The 26567-nt window shown below is 53.1% G+C and overlaps 2 protein-coding genes and 1 long non-coding RNA gene across 4 annotated transcripts in view; 1 reads left to right on the top strand and 2 right to left on the bottom strand.

Moving 5' to 3' along the window:
- RAPGEF1 (Rap guanine nucleotide exchange factor 1) overlaps positions 1 to 5364 on the bottom strand; it is a 233375-nt gene extending 228011 nt beyond the window's left edge. Inside the window, exon 1 of the mRNA XM_027104474.1 lies at positions 5144 to 5364. The gene's annotated coding sequence lies outside the window, so the exon portion shown is untranslated. The remainder of the gene's footprint in view (positions 1 to 5143) is intronic.
- Positions 5365 to 11693: 6329 nt separating this feature from the next.
- On the top strand, positions 11694 to 14785 carry LOC113619567 (uncharacterized). Of its 2 annotated transcripts, XR_003432434.1 has the most exons (3): positions 11694 to 12367; positions 12558 to 12776; positions 12974 to 14785. It is a non-coding gene; the product is annotated as an uncharacterized LOC113619567 (long non-coding RNA). The 2 variants fall into 2 exon arrangements; XR_003432433.1 differs by lacking the exon at positions 11694 to 12367 and having other exon boundaries at positions 12404 to 12776.
- Positions 14786 to 16836: 2051 nt separating this feature from the next.
- MED27 (mediator complex subunit 27) overlaps positions 16837 to 26567 on the bottom strand; it is a 198668-nt gene continuing 188937 nt past the window's right edge. The window contains exons 7-8 of the mRNA XM_027104464.1: positions 19614 to 19691; positions 16837 to 17396 (exon numbers count right to left, since the gene is read on the bottom strand). Of these exons, the coding sequence (XP_026960265.1) occupies positions 17262 to 17396; positions 19614 to 19691 (213 nt within the window). The 3' untranslated portion in view covers positions 16837 to 17261. The remainder of the gene's footprint in view (positions 17397 to 19613; positions 19692 to 26567) is intronic.

Genomic DNA, 26567 nt, shown 5'->3' with positions numbered 1-26567 from the left:
CTACTGGGCTCACCACAGCCCAGGCCAGAGGGGCAACTCGGACCAAGTTTTACGTGACACCCTTCTCCCCAGACACAACCTCCTTCCATCACTAGAACAATACACACGCTGAAATAAGCAGCCGGTTATCTGGAGGGGCAGGAGAAGAGCCTGTCAATGTGCTGCCTGCCCTGGCTGCCCTGGGGGTTTCGTCTCAGGATCGTTTCTCATGGTTTTGGCCTCATGTTTCCCAGTGGTCGCAGCAAACCCCACATCTTGGTACCAAGGAGGGCCTGAATGACTGCCTTTCGCTCCTTCTCAAGGTCTGGAACCAAGAGAGAAGATAAAGACCCATGTGCCATCTGTCCTAGAAGTCACCCTGGCAGGGAGGAGCCAGGATCCCAGCTTCACTGTCGAATGAAGCCGTGGCACAGGAAGAAAGGTGGACTCACCGGCTGGCCAACCTGTGGAAAGGGAAACCCAGAACACAATAAGCCCTTTCCCAGGAGGGAGCCGGGCGGTCAGACAGAGCATGGTGTCTGCTCCCCTCAATTTCATCTTTAAAATCCTACTACTCAGCCTGAGAGGCAGTGCGATGACGGTTATGAACTTGGGCCCTGCAGCCAGGAAGATGTCCGGCAGCATGCGATCTGTGTGACCTTGGGCAAGTGACTTAACCTCTCTGAGCCTGCTGCCTCATCTGCAAAAGCACCTCAGGGTTCTGTTCTGATGGCAAAGTTGGATCACGCAGACAAAGGGCCTGTGGCGGACATGGAAAGGCGCTGCCCGTGTCATCTTCAGGAAGGACCTGCTGCCCAGCTGCTGCAGTGTGGTTACCAGCTCTCAGCTCCTTCAGGGGGGGCCTGGTCTGCAGAGACCTGCCTCTCCACCCCAGGCTGTGTTCTTGGGGACAGTCGGCATCCAGTGCCTGAGAGAGGCAGGCGTATAGGTCTGGCTGTTTGGGACCAGCGTGGGACCCTTGGAAAGACAGTGCTCGTCTGAGCTCCCCCCGGGCTAGCTGAGTCCTCACAGGGCCAGTGTCACCATTCCGCCACTCCCTCCGCCCAATCCTGCTTCTGCTCTCTCCCCTTCGCAGGTGCTGATGCTAATAAACATCTTGCGTCCATCTCAGATCCTGCTTCCAGAACCCAAGCCACAGTCGGGCTTTGCACCACGCTAGGCACACGGCGAGCCTCCCTGAGGGTCCTCTTGGTCCTGTTACATCATCACCACCGCCACCACCACCATCAGCCTCATCCTCATGCCTATCCCAACCCAAATATCAGGTTGAAAGACAAGCGGATACGTTCAAAATTGGGTGGAAATGAAAAGCCAGTGGCCCAAACCAAGTGAATTGTCCAAAGAGCAGGCAGAAAGTCCTGTCTGGGAGAGGGGCTCGGAGCACCTGCCCTCAAAGCGGCTGAGCTCTTAAAGGCCCAGGAGCCAGCATTCAGAAATGCAGGTAAATCGAGGCAAGAAAAAGAAATCCAAGAAGTGATTTCAACAGGGGCTGCTGTCACTGGTCACATGCGTGGCTTCTGATGTTTTAACTTGGGGTGCTGGCCACGCCTGCAGACCGAGCTGTTCTAAGCCCAAATGCCAGCCGCCTGCCGGCACGCTTGCCTGTGTCACCGCCCATCCAAGTTCACGGGTGGCAGGTGACAATGTCTCATACTCCTCGGCATGTACAACTGTATGAATCAGGGCTTGGGGGAGTCGGAACTCGGACCAGAATATCTTGGTATTTAATAACAGCGAGAAAGGATGTGGATGGGGAAATCAAAGGACTTCGCCGCTAAATGCCTTAAAAAGCTATTTTAAGTGGGGCTGAGGTTTTAAGCAAATTCCACTCAGCCCTCCCATTAACCCCTTGAAATCGGTTGGGAAGGATTTTGCTCGGTGACGGTCAGAGAACCATCCGTGGAGCTGGAGGGCAGCGACGGCTCCGGCTGCACCTGGGGGAGAATTAGCTCAAGGCGGAGATGCTGGCCTCCTTGGGCCTCTCCAGGGAGCTGGGCAGCACCTGCTTGGGTCCACACTGACCACATCACTCAAGGCCACGCTCAGGAACAAACTCTTTGTCCCTGTCTGAATCCCTCCACGCCTGGTACCAGTCACCCGCCAGAGGAGCAAGGGGACAAATGGGGGACTTTACAGGGTGGACACTCAGGCTAGAGTGAGAGGTGAGCTCAGGGCTCCCTCATTCAGTCAGTAAGTCTCCGGATGAGGCGCTGGGACACACAGGGACTCAGTCCCCGCCTTTCACTCCAGGGGGACACAGGACACTGCTGTGAGGTCCTGCACGAGGTGGGCTGGGGTGTCGCATATATGCATTTTCGTGAGCCACTCGAAGGTAAGCTGAAGACATTCTAACCTGCTCCCCTCAATACGTCAGACTGTGTCTCCTAAGAACAGGATATATTCCATCATCAGCCCCCAGAAAACGGACGCTGATGCCATGTGATCTGCTGTGTAATCCCCACTCTGATTTCTCCAGCACCTGGGACCACATGTCAGGCCGCCCTGCCCAGCACCTGAGTATTGACTGCTCCCTTCCTTCACTCCACAAACGTTTACTGAGCGTTACTGTTTGCCAGGCCCTGTTCTAGGTGCAGGCGACGCAGAGTGAACAAGAGGATCCAGGTCCCTGCCCCTGGGGTGGGGGCACCCGCCAGTCGGGAGAGAAAGTCAGCAGGAAGCGAGCAGAGAGCAATTCTGGGGATTGACACGGGCAGTGGAGCACGTAAGCTGAGTGACAGGTGTGGAGGTGACTTCTGGGCTGGGATGTGGACGACAGGCAGGGACAGCCATGCCGCTTTGTCTCGGGGCTTCAGACCGCTCATTCATTCATTCACTCACTCACTGTCTAGGGAGTGAAGGCACCCCCGGTGCCCAGCGCTGCCCCAGGAGCTAGGGACGAGGGAGGTGTTTTCTCCCATGCCTGACCCGGGTCTGTGAGGGCAGATCACTTGGCTCTTAGCTCGCTGGTCTCCAGGTGGAAAGGAGGTGAACTCCAGGAGCTGCACTTAAGGAACTATCGTGAGGAGCTCCCTCCTACCTGGATGACGAGACCAGGACTTGGAGCCAATGCTGTGACGGGCTGAGACCTTTTTGCAGGGGGGAGTATGTCTGCATGTCCACTTGTGTCCAGAGGGCACAGTGTGATAATTTGAATATGTCCACAGAGTGTGTGGCATGTCCTCCGATGCTAGAGCCTAATTCCGCTTCCCTTAGTGACTCACTTCTAACAAAGAGAAAACAAGCGGAAGAGATGGCACGGGAGGCTAGGTCATAAGAGGCACTGCGGGTTCCTGCTTGCTCTCTCTCGGTCTCTTGCTCTGCGGTGGTTTGCCGCCATGCAGGCAGCACCCTTAAGAAGCCCTGTGGAGGTGCCCATCTGGCAAGGAACTGGGGCCCGAGTGCCATCTCAATCGGGGACGTGGTTCCTTTTAAGCTCATCTTCTTGATTCTCCAAAACACCCACAAAACAAGGGCAGGGCCAGGTAGAGGCTAGTGGTGGGCAGGATGTGGAGAAATCCTCTGCTAGTGGTGAAATGTAAGCGGGGAACACGGTACCAGGTGAGGAAGAGAAGCGAGGACCTGGAGTTGGAAAGTCAGTGGTCTGCTGTTACCTGAAGGCTTCATCAGCTGATCGATACCGTTTACAGGGCAGAGGGAGTTGCAGGAGTAGTGAGTCGACATGAAAAATGCACAAGGGGCCGGGGGCCTGGGAGGAGAGAATGAAAGACCCAGCCTGTTCTATTTGTCCAACACTGGCCAAGAGATTAAATCGGAGAGGAGGAGACGGGGCGCCACGGGGCTGCTGCAACTCAGAACACATGTGTGCAGCCACTTGTTCTTCACGAGGCCAAGACATACTAATTAAGTGGCTTTTCTTAACTAAAGATGGATTCAATAACCTTTAGCAGTGTTAAACACCAGCAGAAACCGAAATCGTGTGGGTCTCCAAAGAGGTAACAGGGGTGTTAACGATCTTGAGAAAGGCAGCCAACGTGCCACGGGAGAAGGAGAGCTCTCAGCACTGGCAGGGCCTTGGGTGTGGGTGTCGCTGTGACAAACACCACATTCAGGAACAAAAAACGGCAATGGGGGCTTCCCTGGTGGTGCAGTGGTTGGGAGTCCGCCTGCCGATGCAGGGGACGCGGGCTCGTGCCCCGGTCCGGGAAGATCCCACATGCCGCGGAGCGGCTGGGCCCGTGAGCCATGGCCGCTGAGCCTGCGCGTCCGGAGCCTGTGCTCCGCGGTGGGAGGGGCCACAACAGTGAGAGGCCCGCGTACCCCCCCCAAAACAAAAACGAAAACGGCAATTAATTGGAACTCTCAATTAGCTCCCCAGTAAGGTGAGAGAGAAAGAGGAAAACAGGCTCCTACTGAGGATTGTTTTAAAAACCCAACTTCACCAGTTGTCCTTGTGCCCATTAGGATCAAACTCAGTCGTTAAGTAAAAGTACATCCAGAACAATGGTGCCTTAAACAAGACATTCTAGTCTCTTCTCCTACATAAAAGAAGAGCAGGGGTGGATGTCAAAGTTACCAGAGAGCCAGGCTCCTTCTATCCTGCTGCTGTGGCATCCTCAGCATGTGGCTTCTACCTCATGGTTCAGCTTGGCTGCCTGAGGCCAGCCATCATGTCCACACTTCCACCATCAGGAAGAAAGAAGGGGCAGAAAAGGCCTCCCTCCTCTCATCCCCCACTTAAGAACCCCCTCCAGCAGCTGGACATCATCTGAGTCACATCTCAATGGCTATTTAACTGTAAAGGAGCTGGGATATGAAGTCTTTATTCCAGGCTCAAATTGGGAGCCTTATTAGGAAGGGAAGAATGGAAGTGTGGCTACTGGGGAAGGCAAACAGCAGACTCTGGCCACGTCCTGAAGTCAGAATACACTCAGCCCGAATCAAAACGATGTCTCGCGTCAAAACAAGACATTGACCTTGAGTGCAATGCAAGAGAAGGGGAGACCGACAAAGGCGGAGCATAAGCCGTCCCCCCCCCGCCAAAGGAAGAGGGAAAATGTAATGCGACAGAATGTTAAAAGGACACGGAATTAGTCATGTAAACACTGACATTTAAGTCATGATGCTATTCTTGCTGTATAGTACAGAAAAGGTAAACTTTATCCAGACAGAAAACAAAGCCTACCTGACCATATCCACGTATTCAGCTCTCCACCTGGCCCTCAGCACCCGATATTTTAGTCCCACTTAAGGCACGGCAAGGTCCTCAGTCTGGACCCCGGGCTTCATGGCATGAGAAAGATCTGCAGTTAATCTTCTTGATCCGCACAGTTAACCACGAAACAAGGCCATGAAAAAAGAAAATCCTAGGTTCCTAATATATACCTACTAACGTGCTTACAATCTATCAGGGTAACAGTCAGACACTGATCAAAGATGTCCATGAACAAATAGAATGTTTCCCACGCAGTCAAGGCCAAGAAAGCCAGTAAGGGGGCGTGTTAGGACCGGATTAGGCTGTGAGGGATGGAAGACACATGTAACTGTGGCTGAAACAGACGTTGACTTCTCTCTCTCCACCTCTAGGGCTGGGGGTGGCAGAGGGCTGGCATGGAGCCCCGCGGTGCATCTGTCCTAACTTGCTCTGCACAGCAGCCTCCTTGGTCCCAGAGGGCGGCTCCCCCTCCCATAGCATGAACGGGAACCAGAAGGGCGGCCCCCATTCTGGTTTTTAAACAAGTTCACACATTCTTGACACACCTCTTATCTAGAGGTGGGGATTAAGGAGGCCACTGGTGAGGGCTGAAAGGGGAGTGAGGAGAGAAGGGGACCCTTGTCAGGCAGTGGCGGGGAGTTGGGCGACGCTGTCCCTGTGGATCAAGTGCGAGCCAGGAAACCTGCCCAATGGACTCAACCATCCTCTTAAGGATACTTCCAGGCTCCCTGTTAAAGAACCTGCCTTGCTTCTTATGCGCTAAAAAGATACTTCTCAGTTTTTAAACGTAAAGGAAATATAAAGGAGCCATAACTAGCTGGGTTTGAAAATAAAACTGCTTCTCATTCCTAGCCTCTCCAGATGGCGGGGGCGGGGGTCAAAAAAAAAAAAAAGAAAAATCTCAAATTAAAAAATGGCCTCTGCTGGGCTTCCCTGGTGGCGCGGTAGTTGGGAGTCCGCCTGCCGATGCAGGGGACACGGGTTCGTGCCCCAGTCTGGGAAGATCCCACATGCCGCGGAGCGGCTGGGCCCGTGAGCCATGGCCGCTGAGCCTGCGCGTCCGGAGCCTGTGCTCCGCGACGGGTGAGGCCATAACAGTGAGAGGCCCACATACCGTAAATAAAAAAAAAAAAAAAAAAAAAAAATGGCCTCTGGGCAAAGATCAAACCAGGAAAGGCTTGTGCAATACCTCAGACACCTAGAGCAGGGCCACACATACAGTGCCAGTCTCCAATTTACTGCCTTTCAGCTGCAAATTCACCCTTCGTTGCCTGATCTATACAGTGGATCTGGGCCCTTCGAATACTTCCTCTTTGCCTGCTGGCCCTATGTTAGGCACTGACCGCACACACTGCAGGTAAAGGGATCTTCCCCTTCCCCACCTGGCCCAAGCTATACAGGAGTGAGCTAGGTTCCTGCAGGGGGCCCTCCAGTTCCCGGTTCCAGCAGCTTCTCAACCCTCTCTGTTCAAGTTCCATGGAAACCAGTGGTACTTTTCTCTTAGCACCCCAGCAAGACATAACTGTGTGTCTTTGGCGGGGTTAGAGCACGTGCCCACCCCTGAACCAATCACAGTAGGACTGTGTGTGTATCTGATACTAAGATTGGCCAGGACTTCCTTCCCCTGGAGTGGGGGTGGGGAAGGGCAGACTGATGAGAGACAATCTAATTGAAGCACATGGACTGATGGGAGGCGTCAGGGGTTGGTTCCCCAGAGGCAAGGCGAGCTCCCGTTGTATCCCAAGAAGGGTGACACCACCATGGTGTCTGGATTCTTGTGGTCACGTGCTCCCCACGCACAAATGCGGCTCGTGGTAGGACAGCATCCCTGACAGGCACTTGGCTGCCTGGGGCACTCAGTCATCAGGCTGTGGCTTCTGAGAACCCACAGCCTCTATGCAGTGAGGTGCTGAACTTCGAGATGCTGAGGCCCAGGTACAAGGTTCAGCAATGAAACACCTTCAGTGTGGGCGACCGAACTAGACTCATCTTATCCCACTTGCCTCACATCATGCATATGTATATCCTGAGAAAGGAGGCAGCTGGAGGGCCGCCCTTGTCCCTTGTCACCTTCAGCCCTTCCCCTGCAGTCCAGGTATGGCACTCCCTGACCTGAGCAGATGGCCTGGCCTGGCGTCCCTCACTGAGGCTGAAGACAGGCTAAACATGTCACAATTCACCCACTTACAGGTTGTCCAGGCCCCTGTGTGTCAGGCCCACGGCTAGGACTGGCTCACACAGTATTCAGTGTCTCTTGCTGGTATGATCTCCCAAACATCCTTCGGCTATGGCCCCTAAGTTCTAAAAAGTTTTATAACTACCTGCCTGCTTCCTAATTAGATCCCTACTCTTTCATGCTCAGAAGTTTTCTTGAACTTTGCTGGTTTGCAAACTAATGGAAAGGAACAGGTAGGAGAGCAAATTAACTATGGCCTTTTGGCGATCATTAATACGACCAACTACCCTTTGGAAATGAAAGGCCAGTGTGTGTTAGCTTTAGGGGCATCGAGTGCAAAGTCAAATATCAAAAGGCCACGGCAAGAAAGGGACTCGATTCTAATCAAGGCAGGGAGATGCGGCCCGTTTCACAGAAATGCAGATAGGATCGGGAAACGGGGCGGTGTCCCGAGACCCTGACATTCTCTTCTGAGCACTTCCGCTTTCCAAATGGCATTTTAAATCTCTTGTGCTTAAAAGATGACCTTGATGCACAGCTGAGGCTGCTTCACAGAGGGGAAGCCCTCCCTTGGGGTTGCCGCCTACCCTCTGAATTCCTTGCTCTGAATATTTTCTTCAGAGCAAGCAAAGAGAGACCAAGGCCATGGCAGAAGATGGAACAGGCCCACCTGGGTGGCCACTGCCCCAGAACAAACTCACTGCGCCTGCAATGGATGTCCCTGACAAAGCTGTCTTCACTGTCGGGCCCTTTCTCGTTTGCCATGTGAACGGCATCCCTGGCGCCTAGCACCTGCACACAGTAGGTGCACAATAAATTTGTGTGCTATTTGGTGTGATCGCTCACAGGACTTCTGCACTGGATGGCCAGAGTCACTGGCCCCATTCACAGACGAAGTACCCACACTCAGAGGGATCAAGTGGCGGCCCGCGGTCACCTACTTAGGAGCAGAGAAGACACCTGAGCCTGGCTTTCTCATTCCTTTCCACTTTCGGCAAATATTTATTAAGCACCTACTGTGTGCAAGGGGACAGGGCAGTGCCCTAGACAGACACGGTTCCTTCTTCATGGAGCGGACCCTCTTGTAGGGGGCGTGGACAAGATAAACAAACAACTAATGTCCAGTGTGGTGGGCACTCTGAACAGCAGAGGAAAGGGGCAGGGAGGCATGGAATGCCCACGCTTTTAGCGAACGGCCAGGAAGGCCTGTCTGATACGGTTGCTCCTCCTGGGAGAACAAGAGAACAGCCTGAGCCGGCGCTCTGTGTGCCCCCTTCTAACTGAAGTGAAAGATGACTCGGACTCAAGCTCAGGTAGGAACAGGAGAAACAGTAACCTCTACCGTCTAAAAAGAACTTACTGTCTGTGGCATTGTTTCCAGTGTATCTGTATGATGTGTGGGGTAAATGACGCTAGCACCTATTGTAAAAAGAACACCCCAAATCTCAGTGATGTAACACAATAAAAGCTTTAGAAGTTTACTTCTCTCACACAAAATCCACCGCAGAAGCTCCTGGCTGGGTGGCTCGCTGGGGCAGCTCGCCTCCAGGCAGTGACTCAGGGATTCAGAGTCCTTCCATCATCTAACCCTACTGTTGTCACGTGTCACTGCTGATGGTGCCTCAGAAAAGGAAGAGAGAGCATGGGGAATGCGCATCTTCTTTTAGCTGCCTCTTCTGTTCATGTTCCGCGGCCCCACTTAGAGGCAAGGGGCCCAGGAAATTGTTTGGCTGGGTGTTTAAGAAGAGGAAATAGGTTGGGTGAGCCTATGATTAATAACTGGAAAAATAAAAAAAGAGCAAACCATGGGGCTTTCTGGAGGCAGGATGTCTGGGCAGAGAACAACCCAGAGGCCAGGAGGTGGGAACATTTGGCGCTTCCTGAAAAGGATTCCACGTTGGAGGCTCTCTCCACGCCCCAGCCCGGTGCCCTCCCCCTGCCATGTTTGAGGATGGTGTCCTCCCAGAGGAAGGTGACAGCAAGCATGAGGCTGGGGTGATGACAAGCCCTGTCCTGAGCGTGGGCCCCCAGGAGCCTGTGGGGGAGGGACCCTAACACTAACTCTGGGCATCCTTGGGCACGTGGGGTCCTGCCTGGGAGGGAGGGGTGCTGAGTGCGTCACGGGAAAGGGGTGGGCGATCTGCTGAGGCACACAGCTCCTGCACCCGGCACATCTCTGTGCCCCCCCCCTGTCCCCTTCCCACAACAGAGCCATCAGTGTGCGGTCTGGGTGGCTCGGCCGTCTGCAGGGTGGCAGCTGTGATGGGGGTGGGCGTCACCCCCAGGAAGCTCTCCCATATTCACCTAGCAACCTCACACAGGCCTGGGTAAGTGCTAGGGACTCGGCCCCCAGCTGCCCATCTGACCGCAGGATGCTGCCCGACTGCCATCCCATGACAGGGAGGGCGAAAAGCCCTGATATGAGATCACTCCTGGCAGAGGGGCTGTATCAGAGCACTGCTCTCCGGGGCCCAGGCCGAGCGGTGAACCAAGTCTGTCACTGCCAACGCTTTCTTTTAAGACGCTGTGCTGTAGCGGGATCTATTTCCTTTTGACACTGCAGTTCAAGTGTTTTTCCGAGAAGAGTTTTGGGGAAGCGGAAATCACGTTGACTGAGGGAGTTCCGTTCTGGTCCTCACGCTGTCACTGACCTGCTGGGTGAGTGAGGAACAGGGTTGCAGGCCTTGGACGCCCTGAGTGACTGTCTAATAGGCTGAACGAGAAGGCAGCTAAGGTCCCTGCTGGGAGAGGGGGAGAGACAGAGACAGAGGCAGAGACAGAGAGAGATGGAAGGGTGGGGGGGACCTCCAGAGAGAGAGAGAGAGGGAGAGAGGGAGAGAGAAGGGTGGGGGAGGGAGGCAGGGAGGGGGGAGGGGGGAGGGAAGGGCGAGCAACAATGATCACTACAGCAAAACAACCATCTGAAACCCAGCAGGTTAGACTCAACACCAAAAGCACAACCCATGATCAAAAAATCTGATAAATTGGACCTCATCAAAACTGAATATATCTGCTTTGCAAAAGACCCCATTAGGAGGATGAAAAGACAAGTGACAGTTGGGAGAAAATATGTGCAAATCACATGCCTGCCAAGGATTCATACGTAGAATATATAAAGAACTCTCAGAGCTCAGCATTTAAAAACAATCTAATTAGAAAATGTGCAAAAGACATGCACAGACAGTGCACCTAAGACAATACCCAGATGGTACAGAAGCACATGAGAAGCTGCTCAACATCATTAGCTACTGGAGGAATGCAAGTAAAAAACACAGTGAGGTGTCACTCCACACCTATCAGAATGGTCAAAATAAGAAACAGTGACACCACCAAAGGCTGGTAAAGACGTGGAGAAACCGGATTACTCACACACTGCCGGTGTCCATGTAATATGATACAGTTTGGCATTTCCTTTTAAAACTAAAGATGGACTTAATACATGACCCAGCAATTGTACTCATGGGCATATATATTCCACAGAAATGAAAACTTATTTTCATGCAGAAATTTGTACACGAGTGTCCACAGCGGCTTTACTGATAATGGCCACAAACTGGAAACAACCAAACGTCCTCCAGTGGATAAATGGTTAAACAAGGTGTGGAAACCACTGGAATATTACTCAGCAACTAAAAGGAATGGATTACTGATACACACGGCAACTGGGATGAGCCTCAAGGAAATTATGCTGAGTGAAAAAAGCCAACCTCAAAAGGATACATACGGCAGGATTCCATGTATATAACATTCGTGAAATAAAATCATTCTGGAGACGGAGAACAGCTTACGGGGTGGCCAGGGGTTAGGCATGGGGAAGGAGGCGTGTGTCGTTTGAAAACGGTAGCATGAGGGAGTCTTGCAGGGAGGGTACGGCTAGATATCTTGATGGTGGTGGTGGTTCCGCGAAGCTACACACACGATAAAACTGCATGGAGCTGCACGCAGACACACAATCACACAGACACATAAATGAGCGCACGTGCAGCTGGCGAAATCCAAGCAAGCTCTATGCATCATACCAATGTCAACTTCGTGGTTTGAACATTGTATTGATACTACAGTCGTGCAAGACGCTGACATTGGGGGAGGCCGGTGAAGGGTACACAGGACCCCCCTATACGTGCCTTGGTAACTTCCTGTGAATCCATAATTATTTCAAAATAAAAACCTAAACATCCAGGAGAGATTCATTGCCTAAATTATGGTCATCAAAGCGTGGAAGGCCACCCCCACACAAAACCCAAGGACGGATGAGACAAGGAACACAAAACCCTCAGGGCAGCATCACCGCTCACGCTTCTGACACAGGAGGGCGTGCTGTTCGGCGGAGGCTGCTCCCTTCTCTTCCAGGACAAGGGTTTCCGCCGGACCCACAGGTGCCCAGTTGGAGACTGCACCCTCCCAGCAGCCCTTGCAGCCAGGTCTGCCATGGGACTAAGTTCTTGTTAAGGAAGGTCAAGTGGAACTGATCCATGCCAGTGCTGGGTCTGGTCTTACAACACCTGTGCGTTTTTCCCTTTTTGTGAACTCAGAAGGTGCCTGTGACTCAGCTTCCACCACGCAGACCACGTCCTAGGTCACGTGGGTGAGACGATGGAGGGACAGGCTCCCTGAGTGACCGCGTGGAGGAGAGCAGCCCTGGGGTCTGAAGCACTCCCTTCCTCTGGGGCGCTGAAGTGGAAGACAAGTAAGTGTCTATACTCTTTAAGCCACTGTTTTGGGGCCTCTGTGTTGGAGTAACTTAGCCTTTGCTAAACGGAAAAAAGCAGGTTTCAAAACAGTACGCAGTACGATCTGCTTTTTACAAAAAATGTGCATGCACCAACACGTCCACAGGAAGGTCTGGAAAGGTATACACCGAAGCGCTCTGGTCATTGTCTCTCGCTAGTGGGAATGACGGGTATTATCTTCTTTGCTTGTCCACATTACCTAATTTTCTATAAAAGAAACACATGTATTCCTTCTGGAATTAAGAAAGCGAGGCTGCGATCGAGATGACGGCCAAGAACTAGACAAGGGTGAGTAACGCGTTAAGTAACGACCCACCCCACAGGTGGGGGGCTGGTGGAGCTTGCTGGCGGCCCAGGCTGGCTCGCAAGCTCATGGCCTCTTACTGTCCCCCACCCTCCCCTCATCGCCCCCCTCGTCCCCTACCTTCCCTGTACCTTCTTGGCCAGAGGGACACTTCACTCTCTTGTCTCTATCAAGCTGGGGGACCCATGATGCAGACGAAGTGCACTGGTGGCAGGACCCACCTGTTCAGTTAGCACCGAGCCACCGCTCCCACCGTCCCCAAGGACAGCCAGTGTGCAGCTGGAATTTCAAACTTCATTAGCACAGAGACAGGCTGAAGCTGTTCTTGAGTAACTAATCATCTAAAAGCTACCAAGACGATGCTCTACCTGGGATGTGCCTGTGAACCTGAAGGTTTGTTTACCTCTTCGAGTACTAATGATAGGGAACAGCCAACCAGCAGTTTAAAATGCAACTTGGGAGTGATGTTTTGAGGTTCCTTCCATGGATTCAAGGAGCGGGGGTGGGGATGAGAATGGGGGAAGGATGGCAGAGATGGCGAGAAAAACCTGCCTGTCCTAGAAAGTGAAGCCCAATTATTCCCCGAGCAGACCAACTGGAGGACAGGTTTGTCCACGAACGCCTTGCACAGGCCCATCTCTGAGGCACATATGGTGTGCCCTTGAATGAGCTCTGGCTGCGGTAGACCAGCCCTGCCAGCTGCACCCCAAGAAGCAGGTGGAGCGGAATTGGCCCACCCTTCCCTGTCGAAGGCAGGACAGTGGAAGCCCCACCGCTCAACTTCGGCACGCCAGTGGGGATGCAGACGCTGCGAGGCACCGATGAGCAAGGTGGGTCGTCAGATTTTGTCCTCTGTCTGCAGACCCGACGGCCCCAAGACGCCTCCCATCGAGTCGGCGGGGGTTCGGGACCTTGTGAGAATCCTGGCGGCTGAAGTCGCCATCCCTTCTCCTCCTCCCAGCTCGGGTGACCTTAAAAGGCTCTCGATATAGCATCAGGCCCACACTCTGACACTCTAAATGCGATGGAGAGCTTGCACATTAACACTGAAAGATCATCATTTTGTGCCTGCAGCTTTCCGTCAGGAGTGTGAAGTGTAAAAACATCACTCGATACCAAAAGGCCAATTCCCGATTTAGTGCGGGAAAAAAAATCTGGACAACCTTTTACGGCCCTCCTCATTCCATTCTGTCAGTTCCTAACGGGCGCCCTGCTGATTAACAGGAACCTGGCCGGCAGAAAGTACGGGGTAGGTGCATCGCTGCTTATCCTGGCAGGGAAGCGTCTGTAAGACAGAGGTTTCCAAGCTCGGGCCGAGTGCTTCTCAGGCAATTCTTGACACAACACACTCGGCAGAGCAGGGACTGGTTAGTCCCTTTGCTTCTGGGGAGGCAGCTTTGCTGTTGAGTAGCCATGGAGCTCGACGACGCGGGCAGCGGGATACCCAGGCCTTCCAGGCCTCGAGCACACAACAGAGAGAACAGTACGAACCCACCTGGGAGTAAAGCAGACAACATATGGAAAGCGCCTGGCACAGAGGAGATGCTGAGCTGTCAGGGTGGTAATTAAGTCACTAAAATACCTCGTCGTCCTGGCTGGGGCTCACCCGTGCACAGTCTCAGGAATGGGGGCCTGGCACACCCGTTGATGGTCATGCTCCTTTCTGTAAGGGGTACCAGAGGATGGTTCCAGACCCAGTGGCTATGCCCACAGCAGCATTAGGTCCCAGCTTCCCCCCAATCCACATCGTGGAACTGATCCCAACCCACCTCCAGCCTCTACTTTTGCCCATCTCAGGTCAACATGTTCTCTAGATTTGAACGGTTGACACACAAAGCCAGGCTCTCTCATGGGTGTCTGTTAGGCACCGGGTGTTCGGGGATCTGGTGAACAAGCTTCTCACCCTCCGGCCCCTCTCTCACCTTTCCAGAGCCCAACCCCCTCCCTTTCAGCTTCCCCCACTTAGCACTGAAGAAGGAGAAGGTCAAAGGGGGGAACGCCCTAAAGGTTGATAGCCTGACCCTTATATTTTTTCCCCTTTTAATGAGGGAAAGTTAAAAAAAAAAAATAGAAGAGTAGCACGCATCACCCACCTATCCAATGTCCAGCCTCAGTCATTATCTGCTCGTGGCCAATCATGTTTCGTCTACAAGCCCTCCGCCCCCTCCTACTCTCCTGCCTTGCCATCACTGGGCCATCAGCCGGGCGTCTTGCGGGAGAGGGGACGAGGTCTCATAGAGGACGAGCGACTTGTCTGAGTGCTACAGCTGAGAGTAGGCGGCCAGAGTTGAGGCCCTGGCCCAGGCACGCCCTTCGCACTTTTTGCTGTTGCTACACTACCTGTGCTCTCCTTTATTTGTTTATTTTTTATTGAAGTATAGTTCATTTACGATGCTGTGTTAGCTTCTGGCGTGTGCGATTATTTAGTATTTTTCTCTAATAGTCTCACTTTTTCGCCTACGTGCCTTAGTTTAACATGGAAGCTTCTTATCATGCCTGTAAATGGGGAACAAGCATCAGTGGCCACAGAGAGTAGGTATCACTGAAAATGACGCAGAGAGGATAGGAATAATGTCACTCAGTCTAAGTAGAAACCACTGCCTGCCCACGGCTCTGAACTCAAGGTCTGCTCTCTCTCCATTGGAAACAGAGCTCTCTTACGATGTGGTGTACTGTTACCACAATCCCATCCATCATCAGAGGGCTGGTTTCCTCATATGTGAACCTCCCTGATGTGCACTGTCAGCCAGCTGGCAGTCAGGATGCACCTGTCATCAGCACATGCCCCAACTCACCTTGTCGTCACTTCACACGAGCTCTGAGTACCCATATGTCCTGCACAGGGTCAGCCTACTTGCCATTTAAATGCCATGCGACAAAATGTGATTATACACCCAATGTCCTCAATTCGGGATTTTCTTGCAACAAACAAGTGTCTTACAAGACCAAAGAAAGAAATATACCCGCAAGTATCAAGCAGCTGTGTTATGCTCTGTTACCGGGAGCCCTGGGAAGGGATCGCCTGTCACATGTTAAGACAGTAAGACTTGAGGCAGGAGAGACTGCAACCCCCCTTGGAAGACATGAAAGGAATTTCAGGGCGATGAAAGGCTGGTGTGACTGATTCATGTGTCACACAGGATTAGCATTAAAGCGTGTGGCATTGTTTAATTGGCAGCACGCTTTTCTTAGGGGATCATGAAATAGGGGTGCATCTTACAAGTGATGGCATCTTAAATGTGATAAACCCTGGTGTTTAATCTAAAATCACCCGCTGTGTGGAAGCGTTCCTGCGCTACACCACGCTGCCGCTCACGCTACTGCCCCAAACTGGCCCCTGAAAGCACCGCCGCCTCCTAGAGAGACCAGTGGTTCTCAGACTCGGCCCGTATCAGCCACCTGCGGGGCTTGTTAACAACGAGGTTGCCAGACCCACCCCCAGAGTCACTGATTCAGCCGGCCCATGGTGGGGCCCGAGGATTTGCGTTCCTAATAAGCTCCCATGATGCCACAGCTACTGGACCATACTTGGAGTGGCACTGTTCTATTGCTTCCCCCATCACTAAACCCCCTTTATCCTCTGGGCCTTTTTAGCCTGGCAGGGGTAGGTGTGGAGGGCCTGGGTGGTACCAGAACCCAGGTGGGAGCCACCCATTCTTCTGGACACCTCGGAAGGCAGCATCTCTCTGGTACTGTTCACCACAAACAGGACACTACTTGTCACCTAGGCTGGGCTTGCGGAAAGCTCTGGGGACTCCCCTGTCCTTCTCAAGACCTTCAGCAGGTCAACACTTCTTCATATAAACAGGTTATGGCTTTAAATGTCAGGGGCGAGGCCCTGAATAAACTCAGCAGCCTGGGCTGGAATCTGTTCACGGAAATATTTAGGACAAAACGGGACAAACAAGCCAGGCACACCTGTCCCGCCCGCTCACACGTGTTCTGGCTGGTAACACAGGAAGAGTCCTTTCCCTTTGGTATATGTATGTGTGAATGGTTTAGTAAAATGAAACATCTGTGCACTTTTTCCCTCAAAAAGAACAATCCATTTTTCAAGCCGCTGAAATGTCTTTGAAATGAAATATTTGCCAACACTCCCCTCTCTCCCGAAAGCAAGAAACAGGGACATGTGTCCTCAAAAAGAATTATTTCAGGGCTTCCCTGGTGGCGCAGTGGTTGAGAGTCCGCCTGCCGATGCAGGGGACACGGGTTCGTGCCCCGGTCCGGGAAGATCCCACATGCCGCAGAGTGGCTGGGCCCGTGAGCCATGGCCGCTGAGCCTGGCCACAGTGAGAGGCCCGCGTACCGCAAAAAAAAAAAAAAAAAAAAAAAGAATTATTTCAAACGCAGACATTACTAAGTTATTTTTCCTTCAAAAGGCCCATCAGATCTGCTCACATGTTCACGGAACTGAACGTAAAAGGTACTTTAAGAAACCGGAGACAAAGCCTTGTCCTGGGTACAAAAGGTTTATTGCTTATAAAAATAAGTTATGGAACAAAACAAAAAACTGAGCACGACACAAAGGCTCATTCCAACTATAAAATGACTTAGAACATGGATCCAGGCGGGTCGATGGACTAGTATTGCGAACATACACGGGAGAACATGCTGCCTAACTTCCTTATAGTGAGTCCTGAGACGGTCCCTTTGCCGTCCACGCGCCAGCTCAGGTGTACAACGGTCCCATTAACAGAGACGGATCTGCTCTTCAGGAAGCTCGGCCTTAGCGCACGACATGCTGTTTTGTGGAAGCGAGCGGGCGGCGGTACTGCTATCCGGGCCGCAAAGACACGTCTGAGCCATCGCTGTGACTGAGGGCTTGTCTGGGAAGGTGCTGGATGGGGGTCTGCGGGCTGGCCCGGGGCCGGGGCAGGGTTACTGCCGGCAGGTGTCGTGGAAGGCTTCGAGGGTTCGGAAATCCCTCCAGGTCGGGGGAAGGCCGTCCTGCAGGAACTTCCCGCAGCGCTGGCACGGGGCCTGGAACAGCTTCATGTAGCTCCTTAACCAGGTCTAAAAAGAGAAGTGAGGAGAGAAACGACAGAAATGGGATCCGGGTGCTTCGGACATCATCCTTCCTGTCAAGCCTAACCATCACCAGGATAGAGCCTGAGGTGGCTGTGACCCCCAAGAGGTGCCCTGGGATTCTACAGCAAGCTCTGTGCAGAACCCACAAGGTCACAGCACTGCTGATGCTCAGTCCTGGCGCCCTGGGCCCCTCCCAACTAAGGGGACTTTAAAATAGAAATCCCTACTTTCAGGCAGGCAGCACTCCCGGAGGAGCGGCCGCGAACCACGGCGCAGCCTCACGGCCCGGCGGGGGCATGACCACATTTCCTCTGAGTCCCGAACGTCAGCACTGATCCTCTCCTTGTTCACCACCCAGAGGTGGCCACAGACACGTGCGGAGAGAGGGTGAGTGGAGAATTCCCCACTAAGGTCAACGTGCCTTCCTTCTGCTCTGATTTCAGAGGTCACCACTCACTGTCACAGTGTGGCCCGACACACCTGGGGGGAGGGCAGGGACAACCTGGTACCACATAACATAATCAATGGCAAGTACACGCCGGAGGGTGCAGAGTGCAGAGGTCCTTCGGGCGTCACACATGAGGATGAGATTCTCATAACTCAATGCTCAAACTCAAGGAGACTCACAACCGTACCAACCCAAGCCCACAGCGACAGGCCAGCGAGTGAGGCGAGCTCCCACTGCGACGGGGGTGTGCGAATCTTGTCACTTAACATCCTCCTGAATCAGGCAAGAGGAAACTGCTCTTCGGGGCGGTCGGCCGAGTGGACGGATACAAACGCTTCTGCTTCGGCACAGCTGCCTTCCTGGTGGCAGACCGCGGCTCACCCACCCTGTCCCCCTTCCAGAGGCTGGGGTTCAAGGTTTTGGCAATAAACATGAGGATGTCAGTGGATCACTCAGTCAAACTATTTATTCTTCCCAAACCCCAAAGTCAGTTACCAAAGGGGAACTGGGCATTACCACACGTCAGGTTAAAGAGCAAGTCTTTCGATCCATCCAGAAAGGAAGTACCCGCTAGAGACAGCCAACTGCAACAGTTCTCTCTACACGAGAGCGCCTGCGCGACGGCTCCGCTGAGCCCCAGGTCTGCTTCTTCACCTCCCCAGCGTGTGGGCCCATCAATGAGCCAGGCTGTATTTTCTGAGAAATGAACTACAGGCTCCTAGAAGCGTAACTGCGGCAGCAAACGTGACGAGGTGGATCGGACGAGCAGAACTCCGCCTGGCTGTTGGCACTGAGCAGCGCCTGCTGACGGGCCCATTTGCTGAGTATGTTCTCTAACGGGCAGCCTTACCGGCCAGAGTTGAGATGGGGCAGCCTTACTGGCCGGAGTTGAGATGGGGCAGCCTTACCGGCCGGAGTTGAGATGGGGCAGCCTTACCGGCTGGAGTTGAGATGCGGCAGCCTTACCGGCCGGAGTTGAAATGGGGCAGCCTTACTGGCCGGAGTTGAGATGGGAGCGTTAGCGGCAGGGAGAGACGGAGCCTAGCGACGTGAGAGCACGAAGCCCCGTCAGCGTGGTGCTGAAACAGCTGGCCACGTCTGCCAGGATACGGTGGGGCCAGTTGTTGGCCCTGCTGAGACGGACTGGAGGGCGTGTGATCAATCAATGAATTGGCTCCAGGGGTGGGAGCCGGGGGCAGAGGGGAGTCCTGACGTGCAGGACCGATCTCCAGCACGTGAATATTCTGGTTCAATGTCAAGTCACCGACGGCCGAACAACCAGCTCGAGAAATTCTGAACATTAAACGAGAGCTGGTGGGAGCCGACCCCAGCACACCGGGGGGATGGCTGTTTCTGGGTCACTCCCCATCCTGAGCTCTGACCTGGAAGTCTAAGGAGTAGGGGTCTTGGAGGAACGGTGTCACGGTACCTGCTCAGCGCCAAGCACAGGGCCCAGCACAGATCAGGAGCTCGATAAATACCTACTGACTAAATCAACATTGGAAACTGTGCTGGAAGGTCACTTCTGAAACCACCATGTGTTCGGCAATGATAGGAAACACCAGCTAATTAAGCAGGACATGGTTTCTCCTAGATCTCTTCCCAGTTGAAAGGAAGTATCATTTCCAAACTGGACCGTCTCCCCCCTGCGAGGCCCTTGCGAGCTAAAGACGGTCCAGCTACCTTCCGAGCTGCCTGTTCTCACTTAAGGAGCCAAGGCTCAAGGGGGAGATGTGACTCCTTAAGCCACTTACCATGAAGGATCGGACCACGACGTCGGGCATCTGGGGCAGCTGGTAGTGGAGCAGGGCGGTGGTGGCATGGTCCGTCACCTGGGAACCAAGGACAATGCCTGGGTTAGAGCTACTCGGAACCAGCACAGAGAAAACAAGATGAAGGTGCTCTTTTTATATGATGTCTCGTGGAGGAAAAGACATCTAATAAAATCTGAAGGTTGAAAATTAGTTAGCAAAGTTGGGGGCAGGGAAGGGAGGGGAGGGGAGGTGCGTTGTAAGCAGACAGGACCCAGGTAGTCAGGCCCGGAAGCAAGCGAAGTGTGGAAACTTCCAGCAACTCCAGACAGGCTGCGGCACCTGAGAGAGGCGTGGCCAGAGGTCAGCGGAGAGGTAAAGAGATGGCAGATCACAGCCACTGCGTGGAACACCGCCTGGACGCAGAGGCTCGTTTCCAACTGTCCATATTCGACTTCCTCTTTACCCGGGAACAGTTTTCCTGCCGGCCTAACTGGGCTTTCTACTTCCTTTAATTCCCATTCTGGCTCATAATTTGTAGCCATACAGATTCTGTGACTGTGACCTTGATCATTTCTGATGATCTTTCCCTGAGGCCTCACAGATCCTGCTGTTACCTTTCTGAAAAGCCGTGTCACTCCCAGTGTGGTCCCGTCTGACCAGCTCCCTGGAAGCTGTGGTCTAGTGGGCCATACCCACTGACCCATAACTCCCCCAGCAGGGCCCAGGGCATGACGGCTTTAAGTTCACTAGAGGCATCTGGGGACCAGATAACAACGTGCACTAGGTTTAAGTCCCAGCTGTCTGCTGACCTGATCCAACTACTTAATCCCTCTGGGTCTCAGTGTCCCTCCTGAAAAGCAAAGGGTTCGTCTAAGATCCCCTGTAGTTCTGAAATATGATGACACCATGGGTCGCCAGGGCCTGCCACCCACGACCGAATGAACAGATTATTCCTAATTTGATACTTGTGCTCAAACTCATGGTTTATTTCATTGTCTTCATTCGGGGGTCTTGCCATTACAAATGTTGTGGGCAAAGAGCAAAACGAAACAAAAAAACCCCGATAAAATGATTAACTTTGTGAACAAGAGTGAACACGGTGTGCTGACGGGCCTCAGCAGCAGTTAAGCAAACTGACCAGGTGGAAACCAGCAGGGCTGGTCCAGGTCCTGCACGGGGAGCTGCAAATGATCCAGAAATTAGTCCAGCTGTGTGTCCACACCCAAGGCCAGGGAGGCTACACCCTGAAGAGTGAGGATGCAGGCTCCCCAGTTCACCGAACCGCTAAGATGCGATTTCCCCTGGGATAAAATGGTCATGCACGTGAAGTGCCTACCCTCCAGCTGTGCCTCAGGCCCGCCTGCCCCCTCTCTTCTGCTCTCCCCGGCCCCCGGACTAGCCCTCTTTCCTTCTGGACTTTCATGGCCTGCCTGGCGGCTGGTGAACCCCGCTGGACGATCAGCTCTGTGCAGGCAGGGATCACGCTCGTCCAAGTTCATGCTGTGTCCCCAAGGCCTAGAACATCACCTGGCATCTAGCAGGTGCTCAATACATATTTGTTGAATAAAGAAATAAACTTAAAAGTGGCCACTCATCAAAGGCCACATACCGGAAACACCTGTACTGGCTTTCTTGCAAATACAGCAACGGTTCACATATCCAACATTGCTGAGAAATTCTTACCCAAATGACTTTCAAGATAAACGGCACTTATTCCTTCAAGTGCAAAGACTGTTTTTATTTTAAGCGTTTTTGACAGACAGCTTTCTAAAATGAGCAATGCTTAAAAAAAAAAAAAAATAACAGTAGAATGATAACTTGGCAAAATGGCGGGTAGTGATTGGTGGGGTGAAATGAACGGCTCCAAAATGCAGCAAAGCAAACTGGGCCCCGATGATACCTGCTTAAAGCTTGGTTCTTACCCATCAAGATGCCTTGCTAAAAAAAAAAACCCACACAAGTGCCATTTATAGGCTGATAAGACATTCCTTACAATCACATGTGCCGTTACAAAAGAAGCCACGTTTCCGGAGAATTCCTTCTCCTGCCCCCACTGTTTATTTTACAAGCCTCTTAGAAGCCCCACCCTGCATACAGGCGCGCAGAGCAGGTGTGCCGTGAGTCCGCTGTCCCGCAGCTGCGGGTGTGCTCCTTTCCCAAGATGCAGAGGCTCCACCTCCAGCCCCTGGACGAGCCTAGATCCGTCCATTCTGGCACCTCGGGCGCCTGGCCTGGGGCCCGATTTCCCAAACACACGGATCACCCAGCGGCCACGGCCGAGGCCGGGAGGCTTTGTCTGCATGCTTTCTTTGCTTTTCTTTTTACAGTTTTAAGCACGGATGACCAACGTTTAAAATTCAGAAAATGTCCCTAACTTGGATCCTCGGCTTCTCAACACACTGGAAGATCTGGGGGCAGTAACAGTGCGCCTGCCTGATGGGCTGCTAATGAAGATTAAATCAGTCCAACCATACGATGGGCCCTGTGACTGTGACCTGGCCCTGCCCACTGGCCCCCACAGATCCAAGTGGCCACCATCAGCGGGAGATAAGGAGGGGCAGTGCCTCTGGGCAGGGCAAGTACCTGCAGCTCGCTCTGTGTGCCCAGTCTCACACCCAGCCCGCTTCCCTCGTGCTACCTGCCTGGCCCCTGTGGCCTGTGGACTTTAGGGCCTTTACCCAAACAGCGCCAAGCATCTCTGCCCCTCACCCTCCTGTTCGCTGGGTGCCTGGCGGGGCAAACCTGTGCTCGTCTACCCCTCCCTTCCCTAGCTGGCCTCTGGACTTGACCTCTCCTGGCTGAGTTTTGATAACTGCACGGTGCTAAGCCAGGCAAGGCATCATGTTAATTACCGGGGCATCTAAGGCGCTCTTTCAGACCTGTTCCTCCTGTGTTTGTTTTCAGCAATGACCGGCCATCCACCCAGCAGCCTAAGCTGGAAACCTGGGCTTTTCCTCCCACTCGTACTCAAGCAGTCTCTTGCATTATAGCTCATTTATCTGGAATCCCTCTACTTTTTCCCAGTCCACTGTCTAAGCTTCTGCCTCTTCCTGTCGGGATGACCAGAAGAGCCCCAACTGGTTTCCTCTGGCTGCGGCACCCAGAGGGGGTGTTCTGTGGCAAGGGGTCAAGTCTGTGGCTCTGGAGGTGTAAACTCTGGCTCCACCTCTTCCAGCAACGCCACCTTGGGCAAGTCACTTCATCTTTCTTAGCTGCAGTTTTCCCATCTGGAACAGCGGGATAATAACAAACATTACCCAGCACCTGGGATAATTGTGAGGCTTAAATAAAATAACGTGTGCACGCTGTTCAGTAAATATTAGCGATTATTACCACTAAGCTATAAATCTAACTACGTCCCTGCCCCACTGAAAACCCTTTCAGAGCATGTGAATGCACTCAGCGTAGAATCCAAAAGTGCAGACGTGCAGGACCTGGTCCGGCCTCCTCTCCCCTCCCCCTCCTGCTTCTGAGAATGTTTCAGCTCCCTGTGCTCCACCTCCTCCCCTCCCTCCTCCCCTCCCCTTCCCCTCCTCCCCTCCCTCCTCCTCTCCCCTCCCCCTGCTTGGCTCCTCTTCCTCTTTCTGGGCCTGGCCTAGATCCTTGTGCTTCCTGACCGGGTCATGTCCCTTTACTCAGACCTTGTCTTTCATAGCATTCCTGACAACTGAGCTTGTATAATTATTATTTTTTTTTGCAGTTTGGGTTTAGTGTCAGTTTCCCTAACTTGGCTGTGAACTCTGAGAGGCCGGACACCATGTCTGCCTAGTGCCTGACACAGAGGTTTTCGAGTCGTGTGTTGACTGAACAGATGATCCCTTCTGTCTCTGAGACGTCCAGGGAGACTGGCTCATGTGAGGTTTGGGGACGGAGACAAGGGCCTTAGTGGGGTGGAGAGTGGGAGACAGGAGCTAAGGACGCTGGACCCTGGTCTACCCTTACTCTGCTGGGAATCTTGACCTTCCATCTGCTGGGAGTTGCTGGGGTTCACTGGCTGGTTCTTCCCTCCTTCCTGGCACGGGGGAACTTTCTGGTCTCTCCTGGAGTTGGGCCACGGGGCTAGTTCTGACCGAAGCATCAGGAAGCGGAAGGGGCGTGTGCTACTTCCACAGGAGATGGTGAAGAGCAGATGTGGACCCTCCAAGACTCCCCTCCCCCTGCAGTGCTGGGAGCCACTCCCTCAGACGGTGCATCTGCAGGGCGGCAGAGCCTTCGTGAAGCGGAGCCCAGCCCTCCGACAGCTCGGGATGGGTGTATGGTGGGAGCAAGAAATAAACTTTTATTGTTTGAACAAGAAAAACTATGAGGTCTGTTTGTTACAGCAGCCTTCTCTCTCCTCTTCAGACCGAAATACTGTACCCTCCTTGGATTATTCATTTCCCGTCTAAAAGATGAGCCAAGGCCTTTGCCAGCTCCAAGGGTCCTGTAAGTGGCGGCACACACACGTCCAAGCTGCGACCTAGGAAGCCTCCAGAACGGGGCCGCGCGACATGTGGTTCACGGACCAGTAGCAGCAGCATCACCTAAGAACGTGCTGGAAATGTGAGTTCTTGGGCCCCAGTGTAGACCTGGAATCGGAATCTCTGGGTTGGGGCCCAGAAATCAAGCCGGCCTCTCCAGCTATTCTCAGCGATGCTAAAATGCAGAAAGATGCAACTGTTACTTGGCACCCAGATCCCCTGGGGGTCCTGCTACCGAGCAGCTGTGAATTACGCAGGTAGGTGTGGGGCGGAGCTGAGACTGGGCACTTCCAACAGACCCCAGGCCTGGCCCTGCTGCGGCGGAGGGGCCGCAGGCCGCTCAGGGGGCTGAGGATTCTGGGCCCTACAGGGAAAAGGCACTTCATTCTGGGGCACGACACAAAGGACTACAAACCCAAAGGAGAGCTTGTCTTTCTCATGAGTCACAGTGAACCACACTACCCAAACTTCATAATGGTGCTGTGGAAGGAGGGGCTGGGCTGGTAGTGGTGAAGTATTTTCAAAATGAAATATTTTCGCAGTGGGTGGCGGTGGACTGGGAGGGTTTTCCTTCCTTCTGAAGGTGCTCTTTCAGGACTGCGGGGCAATTTTATTAACCTGTGGGGAGCCACATTAATGAGAGCTTATTGTAAGGTCCCTTGGCCCGGGTGAAAGGAGGCCTGGGGGTAAGAGAAAACATCGACCAGTATGAGGTAGGAGAGGCACTGGGACATAACGACCTCACCTGTTCTGGGAATCAACAAGAGACTCTAACTTCCTGCCCAGAAAACAATGGGGCTGACGGGAAGGGAAAATGGGCTTACGCCCCACAACAGACCAACCAACACCTGGCCCTGCTGTATCCTCACCAAATAAGGAATTACCCTGTATAGCAACCCCCCCTCCCCTTGCAAGCCGCCTTCTGCTTTTACCCCAATAAAAATCCCCCTCATCCAGGACTGGGCGCGACTTCTCTGGCCCCTTTCTCTCGGACCAGTGCACCTCGCCCGGGAGCGCTCCCTCATAAAGCTCACTTGAAGCTTTCCTCTGTTTCGCGGTGCCGTTTGTTAAGATCCGACCTTACACGTATGATGTCTGTGTCCCGCTCATTCAATCCCCACCATAGCTGAGGCGGGTGCTCCCCTGCGTCCATTTTAGAGACGAGGAAATGGGGACTTACAGAGCTTGGGAAGATGCCCCGGGCCACACAGCTGGCGAGTGGCAATGGGTACGTGGGCCCAGACCCTGCAGGCCCAAGCCTACACCGCCTCCCTCCTAGACACCCTGGCCAGCTCTCTGGTTTGCTGATAAAGGCACACGTCCCAGGGGCCCCGGTGTCATCTGCCCATCACCTCCCAGCCCAAAAGTCTAAGGCAAGCCAGAGGCCCACTGCCAGGCGCAGGTTAGACCTGCAAATGTGGCTGGTGGGTAACAGGCTTCTCAATAGCAGAAAAAACTGAATTAACTAGAAAACGTCCTTCTCCAGAAACGGCTGGAGTCGCGCACCAAAGCTCTGTTTTGGCATCTGGCTCCCAGGCAGGGCACGGAATCAGTTTGTACATTACTGGGCGGGCAATCTGGCCAAATTCAGCCTCTTTCTTCAAAAGGCCCAGTATATTCTCTTAATTGCCAAATGGTGGCAGCTTTTTCTAGTGCCGACATGATCGTTTAGTTTCTTCAACTTCCCATCACCAATTTTAATAGAAGGAAACAAAGCTAATTTGCTCTTACGTTTTCCCTCCCTCCCTCCCAAACTTCCCCGACTGGTTTTCAGGTTCCCGACTGGGACTGGTTTTCAGGTTCCCGTGGCTGAACTCCAAAGCAGCAGGTAAGACATGGTTGTCAGATGTTGGAGAAATTCACCTGCAATGATCTTCCTTTTTGTCAAAGCATTCCACCTTCAATATTTTTTTGTTTCCTGCTTTTCAACAACAAAGTTTTTTTTTTTGCTCAGCATCCCAGATGTGGGAAAAAACAGGCCTGGGGCAACAACAAAAAATTGCTATTAACTAATTTAAATCGACTCTGGACCAGTCTGGCCGCGGTTCGGGTCCCATTGTGATGCCGAGCTAATGAGATTCCCCTGGGAGATGAAAGCCACCCTGTCTGGCGGCTGAGGCCACAGAAGGGCACTAATGCTCCCGAGAAAGGGAGGCCATTCATCCACCAGTGAGTGATGGTTTGAAAAGAGCTCCGAAAAGATCAAAGCAGATGGCGAACCCAAGGAAAGAGGGAGGAGAAGACATGAAAGTAACAATCAGCCAGGGAGACAGGGGATGCGGCAAAGAGGAGTGGGGTGCGGGGGAGAGGCCGGGGGCAGAGACTGCGCTGAAACCAGCAAGGGCGGGAAGAGGACGCGCACGGAAAAACAGGGCGACTCCAAGGAGTACTCAGACACTGGGGACTTCGCCAAGAAATGTCCCGTTTCATCTCAAGGCAAAGAAAAACTGCAGATGCTCTGGCTTCGTCTGGGGTGGGCACCTCCTCCCCCTCA

Source organism: Aethalodelphis obliquidens, unplaced genomic scaffold (genome assembly GCF_003676395.1).
Source record: "Aethalodelphis obliquidens isolate GAN/ISIS:26980383/991018 unplaced genomic scaffold, ASM367639v1 scaffold7, whole genome shotgun sequence".
NCBI classification, from domain to species: Eukaryota; Metazoa; Chordata; class Mammalia; order Artiodactyla; family Delphinidae; genus Aethalodelphis; species Aethalodelphis obliquidens.
The sequence above is the reverse complement of the archived record's forward strand: the minus strand, read 5'-3'. Positions and strand labels throughout refer to the sequence as shown.